This window comes from Achroia grisella, unplaced genomic scaffold, assembly GCF_030625045.1.
Source record: "Achroia grisella isolate CSIRO2021 unplaced genomic scaffold, CSIRO_AGI_Agris_v1 utg1245, whole genome shotgun sequence".
Taxonomy (NCBI): domain Eukaryota; kingdom Metazoa; phylum Arthropoda; class Insecta; order Lepidoptera; family Pyralidae; genus Achroia; species Achroia grisella.
Window position 1 is genome coordinate 446,485 of NW_026712606.1, and position 26,401 is coordinate 472,885.

A 26,401-nucleotide genomic window follows, 5' to 3' on the forward strand; every position below is an offset into this window, starting at 1 on the left:
ATCGCACGAAAATATGCAGTTTTTTTATTTTCGCTATTCCTAGGTCATGACTAATTCCAAGCTCGTAAAAATTAATGTAAATCATCAACGTAAAATAAACATAATCAAAAATTTTATTGACTAGGGTAGTGGAAGTAGTCTTAATATCTTTCGTTACAAGGCAAAATTTGCTAAGAGACGATAATGCATTCTTATGATAGTACTGATAATATTTTTAAAATAATAGTGGTTTAATCTACAAAATTAGTACAAAATGTTTAAAGGACAGATTTCTGAATTTATATTCTATATAGCTATAGTGCCAAGATCAAAAATTGTAAAACACCACACTTCTCGCCAGATCCCATAGAAAATATTAATCTTTTTGACTTTCTACTATAATTCTTACATACATACAAAAGCCCCCAAGTTTCAGTCTCTTCACGTGTTTCTCAGACAGACCTCTAATACCCTACTATATGTTTATCAGACTGAGGGGTAATATGTTTCTATATTATATTCTAAACTGACTGAACTTACTTTTATAAGAACACCATTTAAACGAAATCAATTTGTTCGATTTATTGCTTAAAACTATATTAATAGGAAGTTTAATTTAAAGAGATGTATTAATAAAAAAATTTATTGCAAAAATTATGTAGGTAATAACAATTATTAACATTAGTGGGTTACAATGATATAATTAATTAGTAGTAAACATATATATATACTAATTATTTCTTAAAATTAGGACGTGAGTATAATGAAATAAATAACATGCAGTATCAACATTTAGAGATCGCGCCTGTCTATAAATAGAGAGACGAATCGAGGGCATAATAAGAATAAATTAAATATTGAAGAGTCGTAAACGAGCTCTCAGACAAAGGATTAAACTTAATCGTTCAAACATGATGTTTGTTGTTAAATTGTTCAGAAGCAAGCAGTAAGTTCACATTGGTAAAATAGGCTTTTATTGATCAGACAAATCAAGCATTCTGTCAAAATATGTTTTTATATGTTATATATTCCAGTTCAGACAAAATTATTTAACGCCGATGTCACGGGAAGTAACTGCAGTTGCAGTACGAGTCACAGTGGTCGTTGCATTTGCAGTCTTGGCAGCTGTTCCTACTTTACGAATAGTAGTTGTGGTAGTGGTTTTTGCAATACCACCATTTGGAAGATGCTGTACTTTCGTGCCCGTACGCACTTCCTCAGTCGCCGCTTGACTCTTTTCATGGGCAGATGTATTTTCAACATTCTTTTTTACGTTTCGCTCATATCCTTCCCCTCTAATAATTTCAGTACTAGATTCCTTTATCGTTGATGCTCCACGTTCTCCTTTAGCAGCTGTTCTAATTACCCCATTTTCCAAAGGAACTACCTCATTACTCTGATATCTTTCGATAAATCCATCACTCTTATCAATAGTATATGAACCACGTCGAGGTATCTGCTCGGGCACCCAAACGATTTCCTGAGTCAGCACTTCCTGGACTGGTTCTGGAGTAACAGTAGTACTTCTTAATTCACTCTCTGCTCGTACGTGAGTTACATGGGGATGTTCATTATAAATATTATTTGATTCATGTACAATCATATGTGTACTAACATCGGTTTGGATATTATTATTTGTTTGTCTAATAATTTCGTTGTTTGTTTTCTCGTTGATAATTTTTGTTTGTGTTGTGTTTGACACATTAGAGGTGAGCTTTTCAATTGGACGAAGGGGTTCAATAGGTTTCAGTTGTCCCAAAAGAGGAGAATGTTTAATGCCAAAAGTTATATGCGGTGTTTTGCTTATCTGCACCTATAAAATAAGATAATATATATATATATATATATTCAGTTAATAATAAAATAGAGTACGAGTATAATATTATAGGGAATACCTTTGCACTTATGTTTTATCTATAAATAGTTAAATGTGAAGCCAGAATGATATTATATACAATACTTGTATACATTTCAAGATCATCAAGTTAATGTAAAATTATATTACAAATATTCTGTATTATATCGCAATAAAGCAAAACTGAATATGAGAGAAGAATGAAATTAAATTTTGATTATTATTTTAGGAAGCTCTGCTACGGAATGGCAATATAGTTAGTTTATCGATATTATGATTAAATAAATTAAATATATAATATATACTGAATAAATTATGTTTGAGCAATTTATACAATATTTTTATTTTTACGGTAATAACGTTAAAAATTATTAAAGTTACCTTTTCCGGTGAATAGGTGCCTGGCGCAGGAACTCGTACCCGGTCATCGACCGGCTCTTTGTGACGACCTGATATAGTGTATACCGGAGTGTCCAGCACTGATGTAATTCGGTATGTATTTGGTGCTGAAATAATAATATACTTATGAATAATGCATTGCAATTTATTTTCCTTTTTGTCATATTCTGTCTATAAAAACGTAACTCAAGCTTTCCTTACATTAAGAGGACAAAAAATACTTAGAAACTTAGGCCAGGATTACTATTATTTTTTTAATAATTTCCTTAATTAATTAAATAGTAAATCGTTATTTCTGAATATAATCTATAATAGTAAGACTATTTCTACATTATAGTATGTATTACATATAAAGTAATAGCTTTTTGATAGACCTTTTTAAAGTATAGTGAATAATTTTTGATCTAATATATTTATTAATGCAAATTGATGTTGGAAATTGACTGACTTGTTCCTTGTAGGAAAAAGTCAATGTAAAAATTAAGAAATATAAAACGACCTTTAGTAACGTAACATTAACAATTATACAAATTATACAAAAAGTGTATACATAATTTAATTACCAGGCGTTTCAGCATATTTCTCCGTGTGAATCTTGACTCCAAAAGTGTACTGCGGGGAATACGTCAACACAAATTTATAGCCCTTCTCAGGATTGTATGTACCGGGGGCTGGAACTTTTAGTCGCTCATCGATAGGTTCCTTATGTCTTCCAGATATGGTATATAGTGGTGTTTTTATAGGTGTAGGAATTGTGTATGTATTTGGTGCTGTAAAATGAGAATAATATTTATATTGTAAATTATTAAACAAGTTATTTAGTATATCAATATAAGTAATCATAGTTACCAGGAGTATCGACAACCTTCAGTGTGTCGGTCTTGATCCTAAATGTGTATTGCGGAGAATTATGCATCAGTACTTTATCGGCCTTGTCAGGATTGTAACTATTGGGTGCAGGAATATTATCTGGTTTATGTGGATTACTTTTAATTCTAAAAGAATACCGTGGTGCATTATCTAATAGAATTTTGTCTGCTTTCTCTGGATTATAAACATTAGGAGCCGGGTTCTCATTAACTTTTTCCTGTTTTCCTTTTGGTGTAATAGTATATGCAGGAGATTTTTCTGATATAACTTTATCTGCCTTATCAGGATTATACGTATTAGGACCCGGAGTATCTATTACTTTTCCTTCTCCAATTTTCGGTCGGAATGTATAGGCTGGTGATGTCTCATGTAGTACTTTATCACTCTTTTCGGGATTATAGTAATTAGGAGCAGGCGTATCTATAACTTTTCCATTATCAATTTTAGGTCGGAATGTATAAGAAGGGGCACTGTCATGCAAAATCTTGTCAGCCTTTTCAGGAGAATATGCATTAGGAGCAGGAATATTTTGTGGCTTACTCTCAGGACCTTTTATACCAAAACTATACTTGGGTATACCATCCAACATATAATGATACTTATTAGGATCGTATGTGTTAGGTGCCGGAACATCAGAATGTTTTGAATCAGCGCCTTTACCCGATATTGTATACTTTGGTGAATTATGAGGAATATGAGGATCATAAACATTTGGCCCTGGAGTTTCTGAAGGTTTTCCAACAGGTCCCTTTCCAGACATAGTATATCTCGGAGAACCATTGGGTAAAAGAGGACTGTAGCTATTGGGACCAGGAATATCTGAAGGTTTGTCATCTTGGGCTCTACCAGTTAAAGAAAATTTAGGTGTGTTATCGGAAAGATGAGGGTCATATGCATTTGGCGCTGGTACATTAGATATTTTTTCTGGTTGGCCTTTACCTGCGATTGTAAATTTTGGAGTAAAGTTTGGTAAGTGTGGATCATAAGCGCATGGACCCGGTGTATCAAATGGTTTAGCCTCTGGACCTTTACCATACATACTGAATTTTGGCGTGCCGTCTGGTAAATGAGGATTGTAAGCACATGGGCCCGGCGTATCAGATAGTTTAGCCTCTGGTCCTTTACCATACATACTGAATTTTGGCGTTCCGTCAGGTAAATGAGGATCGTAAGCGCATGGGCCTGGCGTATCGGATGGTTTAGCATCTGGACCTTTACCATACATACTGAATTTTGGCGTACCGTCTGGTAAATGAGGATTGTAAGCACATGGGCCTGGCGTATCAGATGGTTTAGCCTCAGGACCTTTACCATACATACTGAATTTTGGAGTTCCGTCAGGTAAATGAGGATCGTAAGCACATGGGCCTGGCGTATCAGATGGTTTAGCCTCTGGACCTTTACCATACATACTGAATTTTGGCGTACCGTCTGGTAAATGAGGATTGTAAGCACATGGGCCTGGCGTATCAGATGGTTTAGCCTCTTGTCCTTTACCATACATACTGAATTTTGGAGTTCCGTCAGGTAAATGAGGATCATAAGCACATGGGCCTGGCGTATCAGATGGTTTAGCCTCTGGACCTTTACCATACATACTGAATTTTGGCGTACCGTCTGGTAAATGAGGATTGTAAGCACATGGGCCTGGCGTATCAGATGGTTTAGCCTCTTGACCTTTACCATACATACTGAATTTTGGAGTTCCGTCAGGTAAATGCGGATCATAAGCACATGGGCCTGGCGTATCAGATGGTTTAGCATCTAGACCTTTACCATACATACTAAATTTTGGCGTGCCGTCTAATAAATGCGGATCATATGTATTTGGTGCGGGAGTATCACTTGGTTTTTCTAAAGTATTTTTGGGTCTGAATGTATATGCAGGGGATGATTCATGTAGAAGTTTATCAGCTTTATCCAAATTGTATACATTAGGTGCTGGTGTATCACTAAATTTATTAACTTGCTCTTTAACTCGGAACGTATAAGCTGGAGATGATTCGTGTAATATTTTATCAGCTTTATCTGGTGAATAAGCATTTGGACCTGGCGTATTAGGTATTTTATTTGAAATCCCTTTTCCACTAATGCTAAATTTCGGGGCGCTATCCAACATATGCAGTGATTTTTCCGGAGCATATACATTAGGGCCGGGAGATTCGCTTCTTAGAGTTGTTTGCTCCTTAATTCGAAAGCTATAAGCTGGCGAAGCTTCATGTAACACTTTGTCTGCTTTCTGAGGATCGTAGCTATTAGGAGCTGGTGTTTGGGAAACTTTAACATTTCCGCCTTTTCCATAGATTGAAAATTTCGGTCCGCCATTCAGCATATGTATAGATTTTTCCGGAGCATACACATTAGGTGCGGGGGTCTGTTCAAATTTTTCAACGACTTCTTTTGATCGTATAGAATAAGCAGGGGAATTTCCATGCAAAATTTTATCTGCCTTTTGTGGATTATAAGAGTTAGGTGCAGGAGTTACTTCATGTTTTTCTGCTATGCCCTTCCCAGCCAATGTATATTTTGGACCATTTTTTAATGAATGCATGGCTTTTTCGGGTGAATAAACATTTGGAGCAGGTCCATTATGTACTTTTACTATATCGGATTTAGTTCTAAATGAATATGCTGGTGATTTCTCCCTTAAGATTTTATCAGCCTTTTCCGGGCAATAGGCGTTTGGTGCTGGAACTTGTTCTATTTTTACAATTTTCATTTTGCTTGAAAATGTATGTTTAGGCGAGCTTGACCGTTGTATAATGTCTGTCTGTAATTTTAAAAATAACTAATTAATAACATAAACCCAAAAATTATATTATATTTTACACTGAAATAAACTTAAAAAGTCGTTTGCATTGATACTTGAGCTTCCATTTCAGCAGCAAAGCAGTTAATTATGTAAGCTGTGTTTCGGTAAACGGGTGAGATAAGTCAGTGAAATAACAACATGAACAGAATGGCAAAGCATGATACCCTTCGTGTTCTTCATGTCTATAAGAGTCACAGTTACCACCTAACATCAGGTGTGCCGTTATTTTGTGTGCTATTCCAATTACATTAAAAAGTATCTATATGGCTACCTAAATAACAACTTTCTTATTAAAAAAGAGTAAATTATTTATGGTACCTGTATCTGAAGAATAAATCTCAAGCAGCATGCAAAATATTATTTGTTGACATTACTGGTACAGATTATATTTAATTAAATAAAATTTATCTATTATTTATTTGTTACATCAACATTCGCATACACATTACTTTCTCACTTATCTACTGTTTGAAAAAATGAGACAATAATAGACAAACGAATAAATTATTTATTTATATAATATATTATATATATTAATATATGATATAACTTTATAAAATTATCAAGAATTTATAATGATTAAAATATAATTACAAAATGTAAATATAAAAGATTAGTTACTAAATACGGACTCTTGTTACAAAGCCAAGAAGAGCGAAAATCTCAATTTATATGAGCGCTTAGGCCATTTGTATTGTCTATAATGCAATTAGATAGCAGTGATTCCTTCAGGAGCAGGGTAGTGTACTGCTTGTCCGGCGAACTGCGAATGTCGAATTCCAAAGGTGTGTGCAGGCGCCCACGGCAGCGTCAAGCAAACCTGTCGTGTGCACCCACCCAAAGTTAGTTTATTAGTAATATAAATGCATTTATTTATATAATATTAAAAAAGAAATTAGTCAAGAACAATATAATCAATAATGCTATACATCTTTAGCCATATCTATATATATAAGTTAAAAATGACCGGACTAATAACAGCCCTCAGAGTCGGTTCTTATTTGAAATACTAGTGAGTATTCTTTAGTTTTTAACCGCTAGACGGTGTTAAAAATTATTTTTAAAAAGCAGAGATCAAACGTCAAAATATAAATAAAGTTAGCTCAACGCACAATTTTATGTCTCAAAAATTAATAAATTTTTGTAATGTACCGAAGTAATTACGGTTTGCTTTATTTTTCAAAAACAGAAAAGCAATATTGTTTTGCAATTAAGGTTTAAGTTACGATAAAATAATTTTAATAATAGGTAAAGTCAGATCATGTCATGTTTGATTTTGTTTTAATTCGTTGTCTATGTAAGTAGATAGTATAGTATAGCAGTATTGACCAAAGGTTAAAATGCGTTAGTTCAATTCTTTAAGCTATCCTTAAAAGCTATCTATAGATTTAGAAAAAGTACCTTTTCAGGGCAATAGACACCAGGGCCAGGTACCGCAGCTGAGGGAGGCTTTACTTCTCTCCTCGGAGCCATGGTGTAAGCAGGTGGTCGCTTTGTCAAAGCAGTGGCAGCGTTATCAGTAGTATACGTCCCAGGTCCTGGCATGGATACCTTCGACTCCACGGTTTTTCCTCGGCCAGTTATGCTGAAAGCGGGCGCGGCCCGTTTACTACCTTCCTTGGCTTCCCCCAGAACAGGTGGCATAGAATATACGTTCGGCGCTGTAACATATGAAATACAATATTGATTATTGGATTAATAATTCTTCTTTTTTCATTCAAATATTAAGTTATAAATACATTTGTAAAGATTAATATTAATACATGGATACAATATTTTAAAATATATTAATTACGTTCAGACATTTTTATGTAAAACTGTGCAAGTTTTTATATAGGTATTAAAAACGCTCGTGTCTCATAGTAACAATACATTGATATAACTTATGGATTAAATTTTTTGGCATACGTAAAAACTATTCATGGTAGGAGTTCCAAGATATCTTTGATAAATTATCAATTGTATAAGTTTTCATTTTGGTATTCATATTTTCAGTAAAGGGTGGTTTGTTCGTCAGTATCAGTAATTCCATTTTAGAGTTACGAGATAATTTACAAAGATATCTTGTAACTCCTACCATGAATAGTCTTTACATATGCTAAAAAATTAATCTATAAGTAATAAATGAATTTACAATTGAGCACCGCACATACATTGCTATTTTTGAAGATTGTATTACTGAATATGACGTTATGCTTCCATACCCAGTAACTGCCTTGATACTTTCATACTGAAATTGTCATGCAAGGAGTCAGGCAAAAGCAATCAGACCACTTCATAAGTCTCCTTTGTTAATTGTGACGAATTGTGAATGTTTTAATTTTGACGAAAATGAAACAGAATTCACTTTTAATTATAAGATATAGATTACAATCACGTATACAAATTGTGACTACGTTTAGAAGAGCCGCTTTTTGTTGGATTGGTTATTTTTTTATAATTAATGCAACCATCAACCATTTTGTTTGTAATCATAATGTCTTTTTCTTGACTCTTGCAAAAGGGCGAAAGAGATCAAGTGAGATTTAGTGAAGATTTCGTAGATTAAATTGAGTAGATACGGATAAGTACTCGTATGTATGAATACATGTTTGTAAAGGCAAAAGTTATAGAACAGTCTTAAATTTCAGACGAGTGGAATACCAAGTGGTTTATAGTATATATAAAGATAGTGAACCTGTTTTTTGTTTATAATACGTGGCTATACCTAACTTACAAAACAAACACAAATGAATATCATACGTAATGTATAATGTACTTTTGTACAGTGCAAATAATACAATGGTAACGTAGGTGGCAAAATGAATAAGTAAGTGGGTACCTACTAACTAATGTATGTGAATAATGATCCACTTGTAACAACAAACAACGCAGAAAAAAAAAAGCACGCTAACTAAATAGGCAACCAAGACACTACAAATCATATAAACGACCACATAAATAATGGAGTTGCTTAAGTGAAGAAAATGTAAGTGGGTATAATCATTGTAATGAAAGTACAGAAGCTATTGGAATCATTTTCCACCTGGCGTTTTACCGCCGGGCAGTGGCGGGCAGATTCGTAGTCCTATAGAGAAGGCTGGAGCGTGGTCTAGCACTGCCCGCGCCGCCTTGCTGGGTTCGTAATCGCAGGGCGCAGGGGTTGGAGCGACACGCGGCGGCGGCCAGCGGCCATGCAGAGATGCCGCCGGACCCACCGCTCGCCCTGTACCCCGTTTTATCAAAATATTAATACGTGGAGCCAAAACTTTGTACCCCTCTTTACGAAAATTACGCGGATGGTATGAAATTTCGTACACTATACCTTACATAAATATTTTGTGCAGATTATTATTATTTTTTTTTAATATTACATTAAGCAAAAAAAATTAAACATTATACACAATATCATGTATTTGACACACACACGCATAAATACTCTGTGGTTTATTGTAAGTTAAAGTATACGTGCTCAAATTAAAAATAGATTAATACTGTTTGTCTTTAATATTAATTGTCTATAGTTTTAATGAGTGTTAATTTACTATAAGCCTAATTTCGCCTACTAGTATCAACAATTGGTAATGTATTACTAACAGCTGCACTGTGGATATAAACAATAAACATTGTAATGTACGAGTACTTACCTATAATTATTCAGATTTTACGTAATCCTACATTCACCATAGTATATATTATATCGTACTTCACGAGAGTAAGATGTATGATATGCTAGTAAATAACAAATTATAAAATTGTAATAATACGTACACTTTCTTATTGTAGCGTTTCTAAAGCATTTTAATACAATTAGTACTGCTCAAATGTTGTTTTCTACTTCTTAAAACCATTTTAACGCAATAATGCGATAACATGATAACACAGTTTCTTATACATATTCCATGAATAGAATCCCATACTGCCACGACAATATTTTACAACTTTGTTATTACTGTTTGAATGAATCAAACAATGATAAGTCTCTCAAATCTATATAACCCGCATGATTAAAATTAGCCGATACAAAATCTCCGCAACACGAAATACTTATCTTATCTACCTGTATATTTACAGCCGTTGATAATATTAATCCTTTCATATTTACCTTTAATTTTAAAAAGCTTAAGAGAATAGCCAGAACACTGATATTGTTCGATAATCCGTCACACACTGAATAATCGTCACTTGTACTGAAACAAGTTAGGTACTAGTGTAGCGGTAATGAAGCGAGGTGGATGCGACTGAGGCTGATGCCAATCGAGAACTCAGGGTCTGTCCGGGCACCTACACGACTCGTGACTCACTGCCGATCACCTTCGACTATACGGACTTATTTGGCGACAACGAATGCAGTCGGAGAGGCTATATGATCAACCAATGCCAAAAGTTAATAACAGGCCCAATATTAACTGATTCACTCAACTGTTTAATGTATACGTTTGTGGAATATAACACACATATATGTCGTGTCTACATTATTGTGTAGTTTGTTTATATTATCGTCAAATACACAGTACATTTTCACACACAAAAAAATATCAACAGACTTCTATTTTACTGTTTTTACAATACGTAGCTACTTTCATTCATTGGATGTATGTAATCTATGACCGAAAGTATTCTATATATTATCTACTAGTATATATGTGCTATTATAATAAAATCCGACCAGTAAAACATTAACAAACAAACATAATAATATTTACCTAATGAGTTTTCGCATTTATAAAATAAATATTATTATAAGTTTGATATTCTTTTCGTTGCATACTAATTAACATAAGATAAGTACAAGTACATTTTGTACAAAATGTACTTGTATTTATCAACAACTGAACCGTTCCCTATAAGATAATCAACCAACTTTCTTTAGAACCAAGGGACTATGAAAACAACAAAATGACGCCATTACATGCGATTATCATAATCTAAAAAAGTATACGAAGACCGTAATACTATAAAGATTAGCTTACCTATAAGGAAGTGAAAGCTATAACAACCCAACACAAACATGCAGTAATTAAAAATACTGACGTAATTGTAGCTATAGCTAAAGAAGGCAGTTTCAGTAGGTCAAAAATGATTGTAATTCTTGAAAACACATTATTTTTATTAATTTTCCAAGACCTTATGAAGAAGTATGGCATCATAATTTAACTTTATTGATAAGAAGCAAACAGTTTTACCGAACACCGCACATCTACACCTTACAGTACATACTGACTGTATGTATGTATGACTGTATGACTATACTATTAATTTTAGAGATAATTTTCTATGTATAGATATAATTATATAGATCTAGTGAGACTGCATAAAAATAAGTACAGCGCCTAAACCTTAAACAACTAGAGTTTGTACTGTGTGTGAGCAGTAACTGTAACAAAACACTAACGAAATACTTAAATATTTATTATTTTGTTCAGTCCTATATAATTGGGCCTACAAATGTTTGGAATGAGGCGCTACCCCACTACGGTTGTCGGTATATTCACATCTACATTATACAAAAATTAATGGCTGCAGACGACACTATTTATGCAAATTATATGACTGCAGTCATGACCCACATAAGTTATGTGTCGCAGAATGAATCACATGCCTAACTATATATTTTTTTCTTAATATGAAACTATTTGCATTTTTATTTGATATGCTGTTTTCAATATAAGTAGTTCAAGTAGTCTATTCTATACTTTATAAAACATGCAGTACCTTGTACTAAAAAAACTATAGATATTCTTCTGAGGGAATATTTAAAAATATTTACCATGTCAATATTGGTTAGTAACTTCACTATGACAAATTGTTTACTTATAAGAGTACGTCATCATACCTACATTGATATTGACATGAGACCGTACCTTATTTGAGAATTGTAAAAGTGCTACCTAATGTCAAAACCAGGATATTTTACTACTTAGGAGTAATCATTTTCAATAACTGCCTTATAGCTTACTTATTGTAATTTAAATTTTAATATTACATCGACTTCACTAGACGATACACTTTTAAATAAGTGTGTATATAGTACAACGCAGGTAAAATAAAATATACTTAACATAAGTTTCCTAATATAAACGCTTGTTTCTATTTTATATTCTTTAGAAAGACGTTGTATACGTATAAATTATTAACCAAATCAAATCACTCAATCATCAAATACACTCCTATCATATAGGGCTACATACAGAGTGAAAGTTATTTAATCAGTGCTCTTTCATGTAAACTTTACTACTACTTACTACACATCTATATCAGTGTGTGTGACAAAACGTTCCAGCGTTAGGGGTTTTTAAAAATAACGGAAATAATCCACTGCGACACCAAGAGTCTCTATTTAAATATTTGTACTATTATGAAAGTTAAGTAAAAATAATCCTATGAAACCAATTTTATATATTTTTTTAAATAATACAATAGATAAAGATCAGTTACAGTGACGACATACATATCAATTTCACTCTGGATACTCGTGCCTATCTTAATTTAAATCGAGCAATTATCTTGTGAACGAAAATTGCGAACCGACTACCTACGCTATTTATACAAGTACAGTAAATTCAAACAGAAGTAAAATATCTATTATCTAAAATAGGTAACGTCTCGTGGGATGTGGACCAACTAGGATGCGCTTCGCTGCGTTGAGGGCCTGTCCCCTTTGGGTGTGACGCTATGATCAGTCATCGGATGCAGATGCTTGTTTATTTATTTAATGCTACTAACAAATATCCTTTCATAGATATCAAAATAGACAGTTTGTGAATGTATTATTTGACAGTTTCAATTGCGAACTATGCAACGGAGCCTGTAACTAAAACATGTCAAAAAGTTTTATTATTCGAAATTAATTTAAAGAGTTGCAATTTGAAAATACACCTATGCAAATGACAACAAATGTAATAAACACAGTGAGAAGCGTAGATATATAATGAAAATAATTAAACATTTATAAGATGTATCTACTATGCTAGTAATATAATAGATAGAAAATAAAAATATGTACTTGATACATTCAAATGTATCAAGTCATAAATATACACCCAATGTGGCTATAATCCCCTTCAACGTTGAATTGGCTAATTCCCTGACTGACTGAGGAAATTGTCCTTCTCGATGTGTTGCCCATGTTATGAGACTAATAAGTACGTAACGTGTAGGCAGGGCATTTGGCTAGTAGTTTCGATAGAGGGAATTTCAAATGAGCACGCAACCCACTTAAGGCCGTTTATAGTTCCGTAAGCTCTTCGGTCATTGACCAAATTGTTATTTCATATCAAACAAAAATATAAACTTTTAAATATAGATTATTTCATAGCTATATAAACTATGCAAGCAGCAGTGCATCACGCACTGCGGCAAATACAATCACCCTGAGGAAGATTTCCGGATGAAGACTAAATAATTGTCGTCTTAAAGATAAAATAGTAAATACATTACATTCTAGTATTAAAAATGAACAATAAAAAATTACATTGTAATATATCTATCTATATGGTAGTGTATTGTTTGAATAAAGATTATTTTAACATAAACATAGCCTGGCGCCGTGGCCTGAATTACCACCTTGGGCAGCAGGTGTAAACTCGCGACCTCTTGGTTGTAAGTTCAAACCTGGTCGGCACAAATTCAAATTCAAATTCAAAAATCATTTATTCATGTAGGACATTTTAGCCGCTTATGAACGTCAAATTTTTACATTATAATTTTATTTTTTTCCCTACCGTCCAACTCAAATCAAATCAATCAAACAAATCAAAATATTGTATATATCAATTTATATTTTTGACTCTCCGGTACGGAACACCGATATATAAACTATAAATTGATCTGAGTGCTGACGGTAGGCTGGCCCTCTGCCACGTTGGTTTCAAAATATATCAAGCGAAATGAGGGCATGTCAAGTGAACGCATCATTACAACATTGACACTGTCAACAATGCCTCTAACTACCCCATCCGTGATAGTAGTAGTTGGTGTCATTATTTCACATATTGTACAATTAGGCTCACCTTTAGCTGTCATTCCTTCTGTGTTATAAGTAGCAGGTCCTGGACCGGCTTTCGTTGTGACACCTGGTGGTTCAAGTTTCTGGCCAAAAGTAAAAGCAGGAGCTCGCGGTCTACGGGATTCCTGGGGCGGTTTACCTGTTAAAATATATTCTTTTATTTACTATTATATACTTATGACAATTTTTTTTGTTTTGTTTTTGACAATTCACACAGCGCCATCTAGACCCAAGTTAAGCTAGCTAAAGCTTGTGTTATGGTTACTAGATAACTGATACATATACATAGATTTTTTTTTTGTAAATACATACATATTATACATAGAAAACACCCAGACCGATAAAACAATCATACTCATGAATACAAATGTTTATGCCGTGCGAGGAATCAAACCCGCGACCATCGGTCGTAAAGCGGTGTGCTAGACCGCTAGACCACCGAGGTCGTCATAATTACGACATAGAAAAAGTTATATTTTAAATGTCAACAAAGTTTTAGTATTTCATATGTGGCATGGATTGTATAAGACTTCGTAAACTCAGAATGTATATTTACGTTTCATTATCATACAAACTAACAGATATTTATATTTAAATATTAGGTACTATAACCACTTGGAAGTAATGTGCAATGAAAATTAATTTATTCATAGAAAAACAAATTAACGAAATACTTTTAAAAAGTAATTTCCATTAAATTTGTTAAGAATGCGAAATATGCGATTATGCAAACTGTTAAAAGACTATAATAAAATTTAATAAAAATAACAGTTGTTGTAGAATAAATTTAAGCAATATGTATTGAACAACATTTCCTATTTTGTAAATATTATCAGTAAGGTTGTCAGTCATGCTCTACTGCTATAAAAGTAAATAAAAACTTGTAACTAACTTTGTTTTATGAAATGGCCTTAATACTCAATTTAAGGTATGGAACAATCATATAGTGAAAATATTTAACTGCTACCGAATAAGGAATACGTAAGTTAACATGAGTATCATAAATTTAAAGACCCTTTTAAAATCCGAGTCAATGAGATTGGTCAATAAAAATAAAAACGATTTTCGTATGCAGAGAGCTCACCTTGGTTACGGACAGTGTATCGCCCACGTCCCAATACACATACTACCTACTATAACTTGTAGCCGGCAACAGTTGTAACACTAAGAAACAATTTTCACACTTCACAAAGTCCTCTCAATTTGCAAGAACAACTAACCTAATATAAATAACTAAATTATCATAAATTAAAAAGCAATTCAATATCTGAGTGACGTATGCGTGCGTGCCGCGTAAAGGTCAATACTGTTTTACTTATTTATGGAGAGAAAATGTATTGCGTTATTTGGCGAGCACTAACATGATGTCACTTTGTATACTAACACAAAGCGAGGTCGGCGTTTACAGACCGTTGCTGGCTATAATCTCGCTCTCGCACCTCTAGAGGAGATGACATCAGCTCGAACATACGAGACACCGCGAACAATATGCGCTAAAACTAACGCCATCAACCGGAAAAGTAATCTCCACAAAATTATGTACAAAATTGGCATACATTTTAAAATAATGTCTGTATTTACAACAATGCACTAGCGGTCTTCAATATTTACTATGTCAATAATATATTTGAGAATATGTATTTACAAGTACATACATTATTTTTGTCAAGGCTTGTTTTTGTATAGGAACTAAATGGCTTTCGGTATGCTCTGAAATATTAAACATAACAAAAATAATAATAATAGTATCTGACGAGTATTTTCATAGTTTTCTAGTACTCATAACATAAACTCTGCTTAGTTTGTAACTATTATAGATTGCACTGTAGCAATTGACCTGAGTTATTGTTATTATATTTAATCTAATATATATAATATCAATGTAGAGTCGTACGTTAAACAATTACGATTAAAATAATTCAAAGCAATTTACCAATTAGAGTCGGCAAGGAAACAACAGCTGGCCCTGGACTAGCAGCTTCAGCAGCAATTGGTCCACGTCGTTTTGTTGGTGTCCAAGGATTCTGCCGAACTCCCATCGGTGACTCACAGCGATAGATCTTCTTGGGCAGGGATGATGAGGTGCGATCAGGTTCAAGATGATTTGTTGTTACAACCTTTAAAAAATTGCAAAATATTAAAACATGTACGAAATTATAGAAATCTTTGGCATTTGGATGTAAGGATGTAATTTGTAGTTAGTTAAATACTAAATCACAAACTATAACTTAGTTCTAACTATAACGTATTTCGCGAAGTTTGGCAAAGGTTGTCAAAAGTTGTAATTAATGTCTTCAGTGTTTCGACTTACATACAATACATATTATAAATTACAAGGTGGGCCAAATCTTTATTGCATATGTACGCTCTTGCGTACATTTATTCTAATAAGTTGTAGCCACAATTGTAGCAGTTTTCTGTATACATCAAACATCTATACGTGTTTGGAAAGGTATCCATTGAATAATGGATACCTTTACAAACACGTATTTTTCATATATAATATTACCGATTTCGTACTACTCTGTATTGATTTCGTGGACTTCGAAGACTTCATTGTATAGAAATATTTATTACGTGTGAATCAAAATTGGTACAAATAAATTATTACACAAATTGCGGAAATATTTATACAAACTATTTCTAAGAAACATTAAATGGCATTTATCCAGCTAATCGATATACATTTTACAAATTATGATAAATCCCAAACGACAGGCAAACGATTTATGACAATTTTAATGTTTACACAAACGTCAATGTAATATTCATAACTTGGTAGTTAACATGTATCAAACATGTATAAAATGAGGTTTATTTATTTGTATTTGTAAACATACACAAGCAAAGACATGTTTTTTTAAGTTTCCAGAACTTTACATTTTACCAGAACTTTATGCTGTTGTCCATTTTACCGGACGTTATGGGGTGAGTGCAGATGGCACTCCAAACCCGCGGAAGGACTTATGAACTCCTGCCCGACGGATACGACTTTAGTCTGAGGGCACCACTAGGGGTTCGAACCTCGGCTCAGGCCGTCGTAATTTCGATCCCCGTTTGAATTGGACGGGGGATCGATCGGAGGGGCGCCCGGGGGCGCCGGTGTGGAGCGCCCGGGCGCGCGCAGGCGCCCGGTTGAATGCGCGATATTGTGTGTTTGAGGTCGTCGTCTTCGCCGGCGAGGACGGTGTCGTGTGTGTGTGTAAAAGTGTGGTCGGGGTGGAACGGGTGGGCCCGTGGGGAGGTTACCTGCCGTTATGGGGTCGTCGGGGTCAATGACAACGTGCCTCGGGCGACGTTGTCGCGTATGTCGGATATTACTCCTCGGTGCGTAGTCGACCGCACTGACTATAAGCTACTTAGGGTGGGATTGGGCAGAGTCGGAGTAGCGTCGAGACGCTTCCTTCATAAACTGCTTGATGGAGGGCAGATTAAGATCGCGGTGGAGATCTACGCTGCGAATGAACCACGGCGCACCGGTGGCTCGACGCAGAAACCGATATTTCGACTTTTAAGTCGGAGAATTTGGGGATGTCGTTGGTGTACAACAGTAGAGCATCGGAGAGAGGACGGGTGAGGGACGCCGGCTCGTATGGGGTGCGGGTCGGATAACGCTCCGTTTATACGGTAGCGATAAGAGCGATTCGACAGGAAATCCCGTACCAGGAGTCCGGGCACAACGGATTGTAAATCCAGCCGTTGTGCCAGACTTTATCGCAAGCCTTAGCCACATCGAAAAATAGGACGCCTGTACCGCCTTTGGGGGACTTGGTGGCGAAGTACAGAGTGTTTTTGTGAATGTGCTCCGTGATGCGGTGCACTTGATGGACGCATGAGTGTTTGGCTCGGAAGCCAAACTGCTCATTGATGAGCAGGCCTTTGGAGTATATAAACTCCTTTAGGCGGGCGAGGAGGATTCGTTCGTACAGCTTGCCCATAGCCTTGAGGAGGCTGATAGGACGATAACTGGACGGGTCGGATTTATTTTTACCGGGCTTGGGGATGCCAATGACCACGGCTTCTTTCCAGCTGTCTGGAAATATAGCGTTGGACAGCGCCGCGTTAAAAATAGCGACGAGTAATAACAAAAGTTGGGATGGCAGACTTTTGACTAATCTATTCGATATGCCGTCTGAGCCGGGTGATTTTTTGATAGGTAGTTGTTTAACTAGCGTTTTGACCTCATCAAGCGTGACTGGTGAGAGGATTCGGTGGGCGGGGTGGACGCGATGCGTTCGACTTCGGTGTCTATCTTCTCGAGATGACCTGCCTCGACTGGGAGCGTGCTGGGGGAGCATCTAAGTTGGACGCTAGACACTCAGCCTTGTCTTCGTCGAAGAAGGCTATAGTGTTGTCGGGTCGGACTAGCGGGGGCATGTCGTTTGTCTGTTGGTCGGTTTTGAGAGATTTCGCTATGCGCCAGTACGCGGTGTGGCATGGCGTTATCTCTTCTAGGAGCTTGCCCCACCGGCCGTCCCGGATCTGCGCGATGCGCTCCTTAACGCTACGCTGTAATCGCAGGCGCACCCGGTTCGGTTCGGAGGGGTAGCGATCGTACGACCAGAGTTGGTCTGTAAAAACTGCTTAAGTGCCTTAGTCTCATCTATTTCAGGTGCCAAGCAACTTTGTAAGCTGTGTTTCAGATTTAGAGATCAGATTAGGCAATGACATCACAGAATACATGATACATCTTAGTCCTCTGGAACGGCAATACATAAATGGTATCACAAGTGTCATATGCTAACGTGATATACGTGGTATTTTCCTTTATATAGTTACTACTTACCATTAGGTGGGCCGTCAATTTGTTTACAATATGTGGATTTCTTCCTTTCCCCATATTTTATAATAATTTATTAGGTATATTATACAAATACGTAACTTTGTAGTTAACAAAGTTACAATTAAATAATGACGTCAGTCTTTGGTAGAATGATTTCTAGTATCTTATTCATATAGACAATCTTAGTATATATTCCATAAGAAGTAACAAATACAGTTTCAATGCAGTCAGAATGTACGGTAACAGTTTTATATCTTAGAAACAGAATAAATAGATACACTAAGTTCGTATATACTAGTAGCTGTTACAATACGAGCTGTACCAGCAGTTCCACCCCCGTGAAATTTGTAGCCTATATGTCTGATGTATAAGCTATATTATTGTAAAGTTTTATTAAAATGCATTTGTAGTCATTGCGTAAAAAAGTAACAAACATCCATCCACACTTTCGCGTTTATAATATTAGTAACATGATGACGTATAAACAATATTTTTAATTAGGTACTTTACAACTTTAAATACTCCTAGTTAAATGAAAATGATTTGAGTTAAGACCCGAAGATCTAAACTCGATGTTGCTGGTTTACTGGTTAACACGTTTCATAGAAAGATGGCGTCACACTTCTATTTTGGTAATTTATGTAACTCCATTATGACTTAAAATGTGTTGTCATTACTTTAACGGTCACTCACTTCCATCTAAATTAATGGGTACTAATATTTTATATTCAAATCAATAAATATTATATGTAAATAACACCATGTTCAGGCCACGGAAACAGCTATTTTAATTGCATAAATCATAAGACTAGCGCTATATGTCAGTCTAATTCTATTGGTCAGTTGATAAAATGTATATGGAAACACATGATAAGTATCGGCATAAAAAAAACATTTAAATTTGTTGACGTAGGACTAAATATCTGAGATGACAAACTTAAAAAAGCAAAACAAGTACATACATAGTCAAAATGAGATTTTTCTCTAGAAGTCATTAAAAAATAAGCAATGATATATTTACAAGTAATGGATGGACAAAATAATCACAGAAAATAGAGTAGAGTAGAGTAAGCTCAAGTAGAGTAGGCGTACAGGAAAATAGTGGAAAACAAAAGCTTCGAGCATGACTACCTGTGATACTTACAACAATTAATTATGTTGTAAATATAATAGTCATACAACTGATCTTATCGTATTAAGTTAAACGATTGTTTAGTTAAAACAACAACAAAACGGATTTTTTTTAAAAACATATTAGTCTTTGCTTCAAATGTAATTTAAGAATAATCTTATCATGAAACAAATGGATTAATAATTATGTCGAATGTTAAAGGAGGCTTAGTAACCACACAACTTTGCCAGAATGTATATTTGTGTCGCGTGTGTCTGATAGTTTCGCAAAACCCCGCTATTTATGTGTAGAAAGCGGCTTTACCTTACTTGGTTAAAGTGACATAAGTTACTAATTGGTACACGTGTATAACATAACTGTACATACATACAGTATATTAAAAGACCGAAATCTATAAATATATCATTTTTATTCAATAAAAATGCAAGCACACGCTAATCAATAGAACCTAAATGAGCCATTCATACCTCCTGATAGATAGAGAGAGCTATATCTACATCTGTCTCTCTACATCTATTATAATATCGTCACAATTAAAAGGTTCAACGTTTTTCAATGAAAATTCGGTACAAATATTAAATTGGTATTGTTAATTGAATAGAATTAGCCCAATTTAGAAATTGATACGATTGATAGAATTTATGAATCTCAGTGAAGCTGACATCATTTGAAACTCTCAAGAATTTCTTATTTTACCTCATAATGAAACTAAAATAGTACATTAAATTGACACATAAGATTTCAAGCAAATGACACAGAATATGAAAGCATATGGTTATAATACTTTACTTAACGTATATGAAATAAGGTCACTAACGTATTTATAATACTGAAGTCATACAAAATATTGTGAACAATGAGTCAATTTGTCATCATTGTGTCTGTATTTTAATAGCAAAACTAGTTAGTCTACTCTTTGATAGTCACCTTCATATACACCTCCCACTTGCATCGATTGCGGAAAGTAATTTAATATAATATACCTACATAGCTATTTGTTATGTCTATAAACTGTTAGATTTTATACCATGACAGCTGAAGACCTCGCTATACCTAATCATAAAATATTATGGTCGATGTTTTGTCTTGGTATAATCAGGAAATTCTAACAAAGTTCGATAGTTCAATAACATTATATAACGAATGTTTATATAAATAAAACTTTATTATACACTAGTACATTTTGTTATATAAAACTAATAATTACCTACAAAAATCATCGACAAACGCCTACCTAATCATAGCTTATAGTTCAAATTAATAATTAAAATATATTTTAATAAAAAAATATATCCTTAATGATGCTAGATTGAAATATGATGGAAAGAGGATGCTCTAAAGATCAATATAAAGATCATCAAACAATTGCGTCTAGAAGATTCTAAAGAAAATATGAAGAATGATGAATGATGTGGTCGACAAGCTAGCACTTTACGAAAGCTTTCCCTACGAAATTGAATTTGGGGTAGAAAGGCAGACCTGTTCTATGTTAATATCTCTAGGGGTACAGCATTACTTCACGTCGAAATACTAGAAAATGAGAGAGTCCTCAGCACAGAATACGATACCTAATATAAGTCTACCTAACCTACACTTGTAATCCGTTAGTATTATAATAGCATAGTACATGTCTCTCTTCCTCTATTTCTTTTTAGTGAAATATTCCACATATGATAGCATTTTTTAATTTTCAAAAGCCTCACATTCATTTATAATCCTTTCACATTGCGTCTACTGTTCTTACACACACCGTATACTTATATACTACTTCCACATTTATTTTAGCCTACTTAATAAATTTCTAATGCAGTTAAATCATCTCATAAAAATGCAACAAAATAACGATCACTCTCCAATAGAAAGGAAAGCTAATTCAGTGCCAGGACGTACGAGTCGCTGTCGTTGTGAAAAATGAATAAATTGCTATCTGGGCCGTTCGCTTCTGTCGTAGAACCTGCGCGAATAATCAAACTTTTATCGAACAAGTATTTTTTCTTTATGACTCAGGATCATGTTTACTTCAACGTAAATAGTTTTATGTAGGTTGTTTAAAAGAGACACAATGTGACATTGGATCAGCCGGACGATATGTTGGGTCAAGATCATACGTCGATATCAATACACAAATATGTCGGTCCTAACAACACACCTGACAAATTGGCACTTGAAAAGGTAAGTTCTCCTCAAGTGACAATTTGTCACGATTCCATAGATAGAGGATATCGGATATCCATTCAGTATTTTTTAACATATTTACTCTAGGAATGGGTCACCAGGATAAACATCTATCCTTAAGCAAAGCGAAAACTGTGTTTTTAGACTTTATGAAATTACTGGATAAATACCTAACAATTTTATATAAATCGAATAATCCTTACTAACATTATACAATCAAAAGTTTGTGAGTAAGTGTGTGGATTTGTTTTATGAGTAATTATGACTCTTTCACGAAATACCTTCTGAACAGATTGACGAGTGACAAAACTTTAGATTAAAATAGAACAGAATAGAATATTATTGACTCGTATTGATACAACGATAATGACATAAAAAATACAAATAATAATTTACACACATTACAAAACAGAGTCAATGTAAACTTTAAAATAATATAGCATCAGAAAAACATATAGGTTAAAAATTATAAAGCCTAACCTACCTAAATATAGATAATATAATAATAAATTGGGCAAAATATAAAAATAAGTAAATGAAGAAAGGAAAGGAAGAAAGGAAATAAATAAGGAACTGTAGTTTCCTTTAAAAGTTGCATTTTCAATGACTATCAACAAATCGCAAATTCCTAATTACGATATGTGCATGGTTACGCTGAACAAAAACAATAGTTTGACATAGTTATAGGAGTATGTTGGAGTAACTACCTGTAACTTTTCTTAACATATGTCAGTACATCTATCGTACTAAACTATAGAATTTATAATAACTATTAGTAGGATCATCATCAAAAGTACCTACTTGTTTTCGATTTACATAGTAACACTGTCTATGTGTTACGCCTTTACGACTATACCGAAGAATGTTGACGAATTTTGGTATAAATGTAGATGGAACTTAGGGCAAGAAAATAGGTAACTCATAAGTAGTAATCACATGACAAATGTAGCATAAATGGGGAAAATGTGATGCAAACCAAGTTACGCGGCTCATCTAATATCTTAATATTCAGGAATTAATATTTAAATTTCATTTTGTAACATTAGTACTGTTCAAGTAAATGGAAACTACACGTGTGTCGTTGATATTAAGAATGTCAAATTAACGACAAATATATGCTATAATTATGATACGAACTCAACTTCTACTTCCAGAATGACAGTTAATATGTATGTATTTGTATATCTATATGATACTGTTACTTCATCATGGTAAGAAGTATTCATTTAATTATCTCTCTACTTCACATTTATACACATGTAGGTTTAGATTTAGAAATACAGTTTCATTCTATTGTAACATACATCAAAGGTCAAATTTATTAATGGTTACATACAGCAATGATCAGTTGTAGGTAACTTGCTAGAGAATAACAATATTTAAAGAGGTATATAGATTAAGAAAATATCCAGGCACAGATTAAACATATTAATAGTGAAATACCTGAAAGTTATCTATATACTAGCTGTTACCCGCACCTTCATCGACATATACTTTAATCGATTTTTTCATCCCTTTCCAGAGTATTTATGTAGCTTATGTTTGTCCTCGTGGCAAAATTTATATTTATAAAGAAAATTGTGCTGTAATCGTGAAAAGGTAACAAACAGAGAGATAAACAACAGCAACAACAGACAGATATATATTAAAAGATAAAATTAGAAAACAAATGAAGTAAGTAGTTGCCCCTTGTCTAGATAAGGTCGTAAATTGGCATCTATCTGTGTTTTGCTGTCTCAATTGAGCTCATTACTGATATTATGATAACCTGACCAACAACCGGCCTTGAATGTTGTCATCGACTATTTAGTAACAAAATGCATTACTAACAACCAAGCAAAGTGGTAACGATATATATTAATATACTATCATAGTACCTATTTCTTTGAGTTTGGACTCCGAATAACTTGAATGATCTCAAATAAATGGAAATAAAAAATAAATAGAGATTACTGCCAGAGAAATTACGAAAATACTTAATAAGAATAATGTCGGTGACATTTTGTAATAAAATTACCAGTATTTTTCAATACGATTTTTAAATTAAAAGGTTCCATTGCATAAGTAATAGTAGAGCAAGTAGATGCATGTTACAGAGTTCTATAGACATTTAAGCCAATTATTCAATTACAGGAAGCAATTGATGTCATTGCCATGTATAAAACTAATACCTACCAATCAGTACAGTTAATATTTTAAAATAATATTCTGACATTCTAACAATAAAAGTTGTATTCTAATAGACATGTGAAATGTCAAGGATATACGAGTATCTAACAAAACAAGCATAACATATACATATAACTACAGCTTAGCATAAATCATACGAAATAACAATATAATGATTTGACGACAACGTCACTGCAATGTTGGGGTGAGAAGATTGGTAGTAATGTGGACTATTAGGCCACTAGTTTTTCTACAATGCACATTTAGTCGACCCCAACAGGTCCTTAATAAAAATTCACGATAGGCTAACTGACCTGACCGGACTTTCTGCTTATCCTATCTTCCACTGGTAGAGTATGTTGTTAGCTTAAACGTCACCACCACTCTATCATCATTAAAAAAATACATCTTAGTACAAGTTTTTGTTTAAACCAAGAAGTAACTCTTTTATCTTCGGAGTGTACCTAATAATTATAAAAATCTGATTTGAATTATAGAAGTCTGTACTGTTACAATGTAGTAACTTAAAATCGCTTCCGACTTGCTGCACTTCTTTTCATACTTTCTTATTTATATATAAATTACAAATAATTACACATAAGACAAGTATAAAACAAAAAACTTATTTTTGTATATTGTACTTATATAGCAAATGGAAAAGGAAGGAAGGAAGTAACCGGAAACAAACTAATAATTCAAACTTCAAAATCATAAATTATAATACATTCTCTTTGTACCTAGCCTACGTTAGAATCTCAATAAAGTTGCGCTAATTAAAAATTATACTGCTCGTCTTAATTACTACATAGTCCTTCAATAATAGGCTGCAAGTATTAGCAAGCTTCGAGGCGTTGTTGATGTACATATTTATGTTTCTAAATACCAAATAATAACTACAAAATTATCTATTCAACAAATTCCATTGCAATATAAAAATAATAATGGAAACTTAAAATCTTAAAGGTGCAATAGAGATCCTTCTGATAAAATAAATACTATAATATAATAATATTATAAACGGAAAATGTGTCTCTGTGCTGAACAGATAATCACAAATTTTAATTGAATATACGATTAAAGTATACCACTACAAGTAGAACTTGTTTATTATTAATCTCAAAAATATCTGATGAAGTCACGGGCAACAACTAGTTTATAATTATTAAGTGTATAGGTATATTTGTAAATAATTTATACATACTCGTATCTATCATTAAGTCTATAACATATAATTTATCTACAAATAGATACTGCGTAAGTAATTAAAATGCTTACCTAATTTGTGCTTATAAACAGTTTATCTCGTTACTGAATAACTACAGTATTAAATAATTAAGTATACTTTTTATACCCAAGTGAACTAGTATCTAAGCACAAACATGTATTGGTATGAATAATAATAAACTTTAAAAATGAATGACTTACCAATTCAAGTACTTCAAAACTTCTTAAATGTTGATAAGAAAGCCAGTATCTTGTGTAAGACAAGTAAAATAAAAATCCAATGTGTTTATTTACATTATCATTAAAAATAGGAATTCGATCAGCCGTGGCTGACGTCGGAATTTCGCGCGGCGATCGGTTCTCGCGGTGCACTGCGGTCGAATGTGCTGCCTGCTTGCTATGCCGACTGTACGCTTGCTTGGGGCTCGCGCGTGGGTGTTTCCCGCCAAAACCGGTCGCCTAGGTTACATGACGCGAGGTATTACTATTATTCTTTCTCCATATTCAGAAATTGTGATTTTCAGGTTCTGATTCCCCCATTGAAAAACAAGTTGCATGTATCATATTTACTTAAATGTAGCAAAGTGTATGATGTACCTACTCGTAGATATAAAAAGAACTTTAATTCAAACATTGATGAGATCCAAGTTTGTACAAAAAGTAGTCACAATCACAAAAATGCAAATGCAATTTTCCAATCAGCAGCCAAAGTCAAGTATTATCTATGGCCAAAGTGACCGATGCGATATTTTCACAAAAAAAACTATGCAATTTGGTATCTTGGTTAAGCGGTAAGGAAAAATTTTACTATGTTCATTTTATATTGTTTCCCTATAAAACTTTTAGGGAATAAAATAGTAGAACCTGTAGTTACTCTCCTTTGCAAAGTTGACCCACGCTCATTTAGGTACTTTATCGCTCACATAAATACGGCAAGAACACGAACGTAGTTCCTGACTTTAATCTTCGCCGATCTCAGAAGAATCCTGTATTTTTAAAAATATCTATAAAAATAT

At 33.8% G+C, this 26,401-nt stretch overlaps 1 protein-coding gene across 4 annotated transcripts; it reads right to left on the reverse strand.

Annotated features, from left to right (window-relative positions):
- Positions 1-606: 606 nt before the first annotated feature.
- LOC131854778 (uncharacterized) lies at positions 607-25,763 on the reverse strand. 4 transcript variants are annotated; one of them, XM_059205929.1, is made up of 9 exons: positions 25,587-25,763; positions 15,836-16,019; positions 13,907-14,041; positions 8,941-9,120; positions 7,317-7,576; positions 3,083-5,873; positions 2,797-3,003; positions 2,216-2,340; positions 607-1,792 (listed from the first exon to the last, which is right to left on the reverse strand). In XM_059205929.1, the coding sequence occupies exons 2-9, from the start codon at positions 15,939-15,941 to the stop codon at positions 1,025-1,027; spliced, it is 4,572 nt and encodes a 1,523-aa protein (XP_059061912.1). In that variant the 5' UTR covers positions 15,942-16,019; positions 25,587-25,763; the 3' UTR covers positions 607-1,024. The 4 variants fall into 4 exon arrangements, with proteins under 4 accessions (XP_059061912.1, XP_059061910.1, XP_059061911.1 ...); XM_059205927.1 differs by lacking the exon at positions 25,587-25,763 and adding an exon at positions 16,412-16,635; XM_059205928.1 differs by lacking the exons at positions 8,941-9,120; positions 25,587-25,763 and adding an exon at positions 16,412-16,635.
- Between the last annotated feature and the right edge of the window lie 638 nt (positions 25,764-26,401).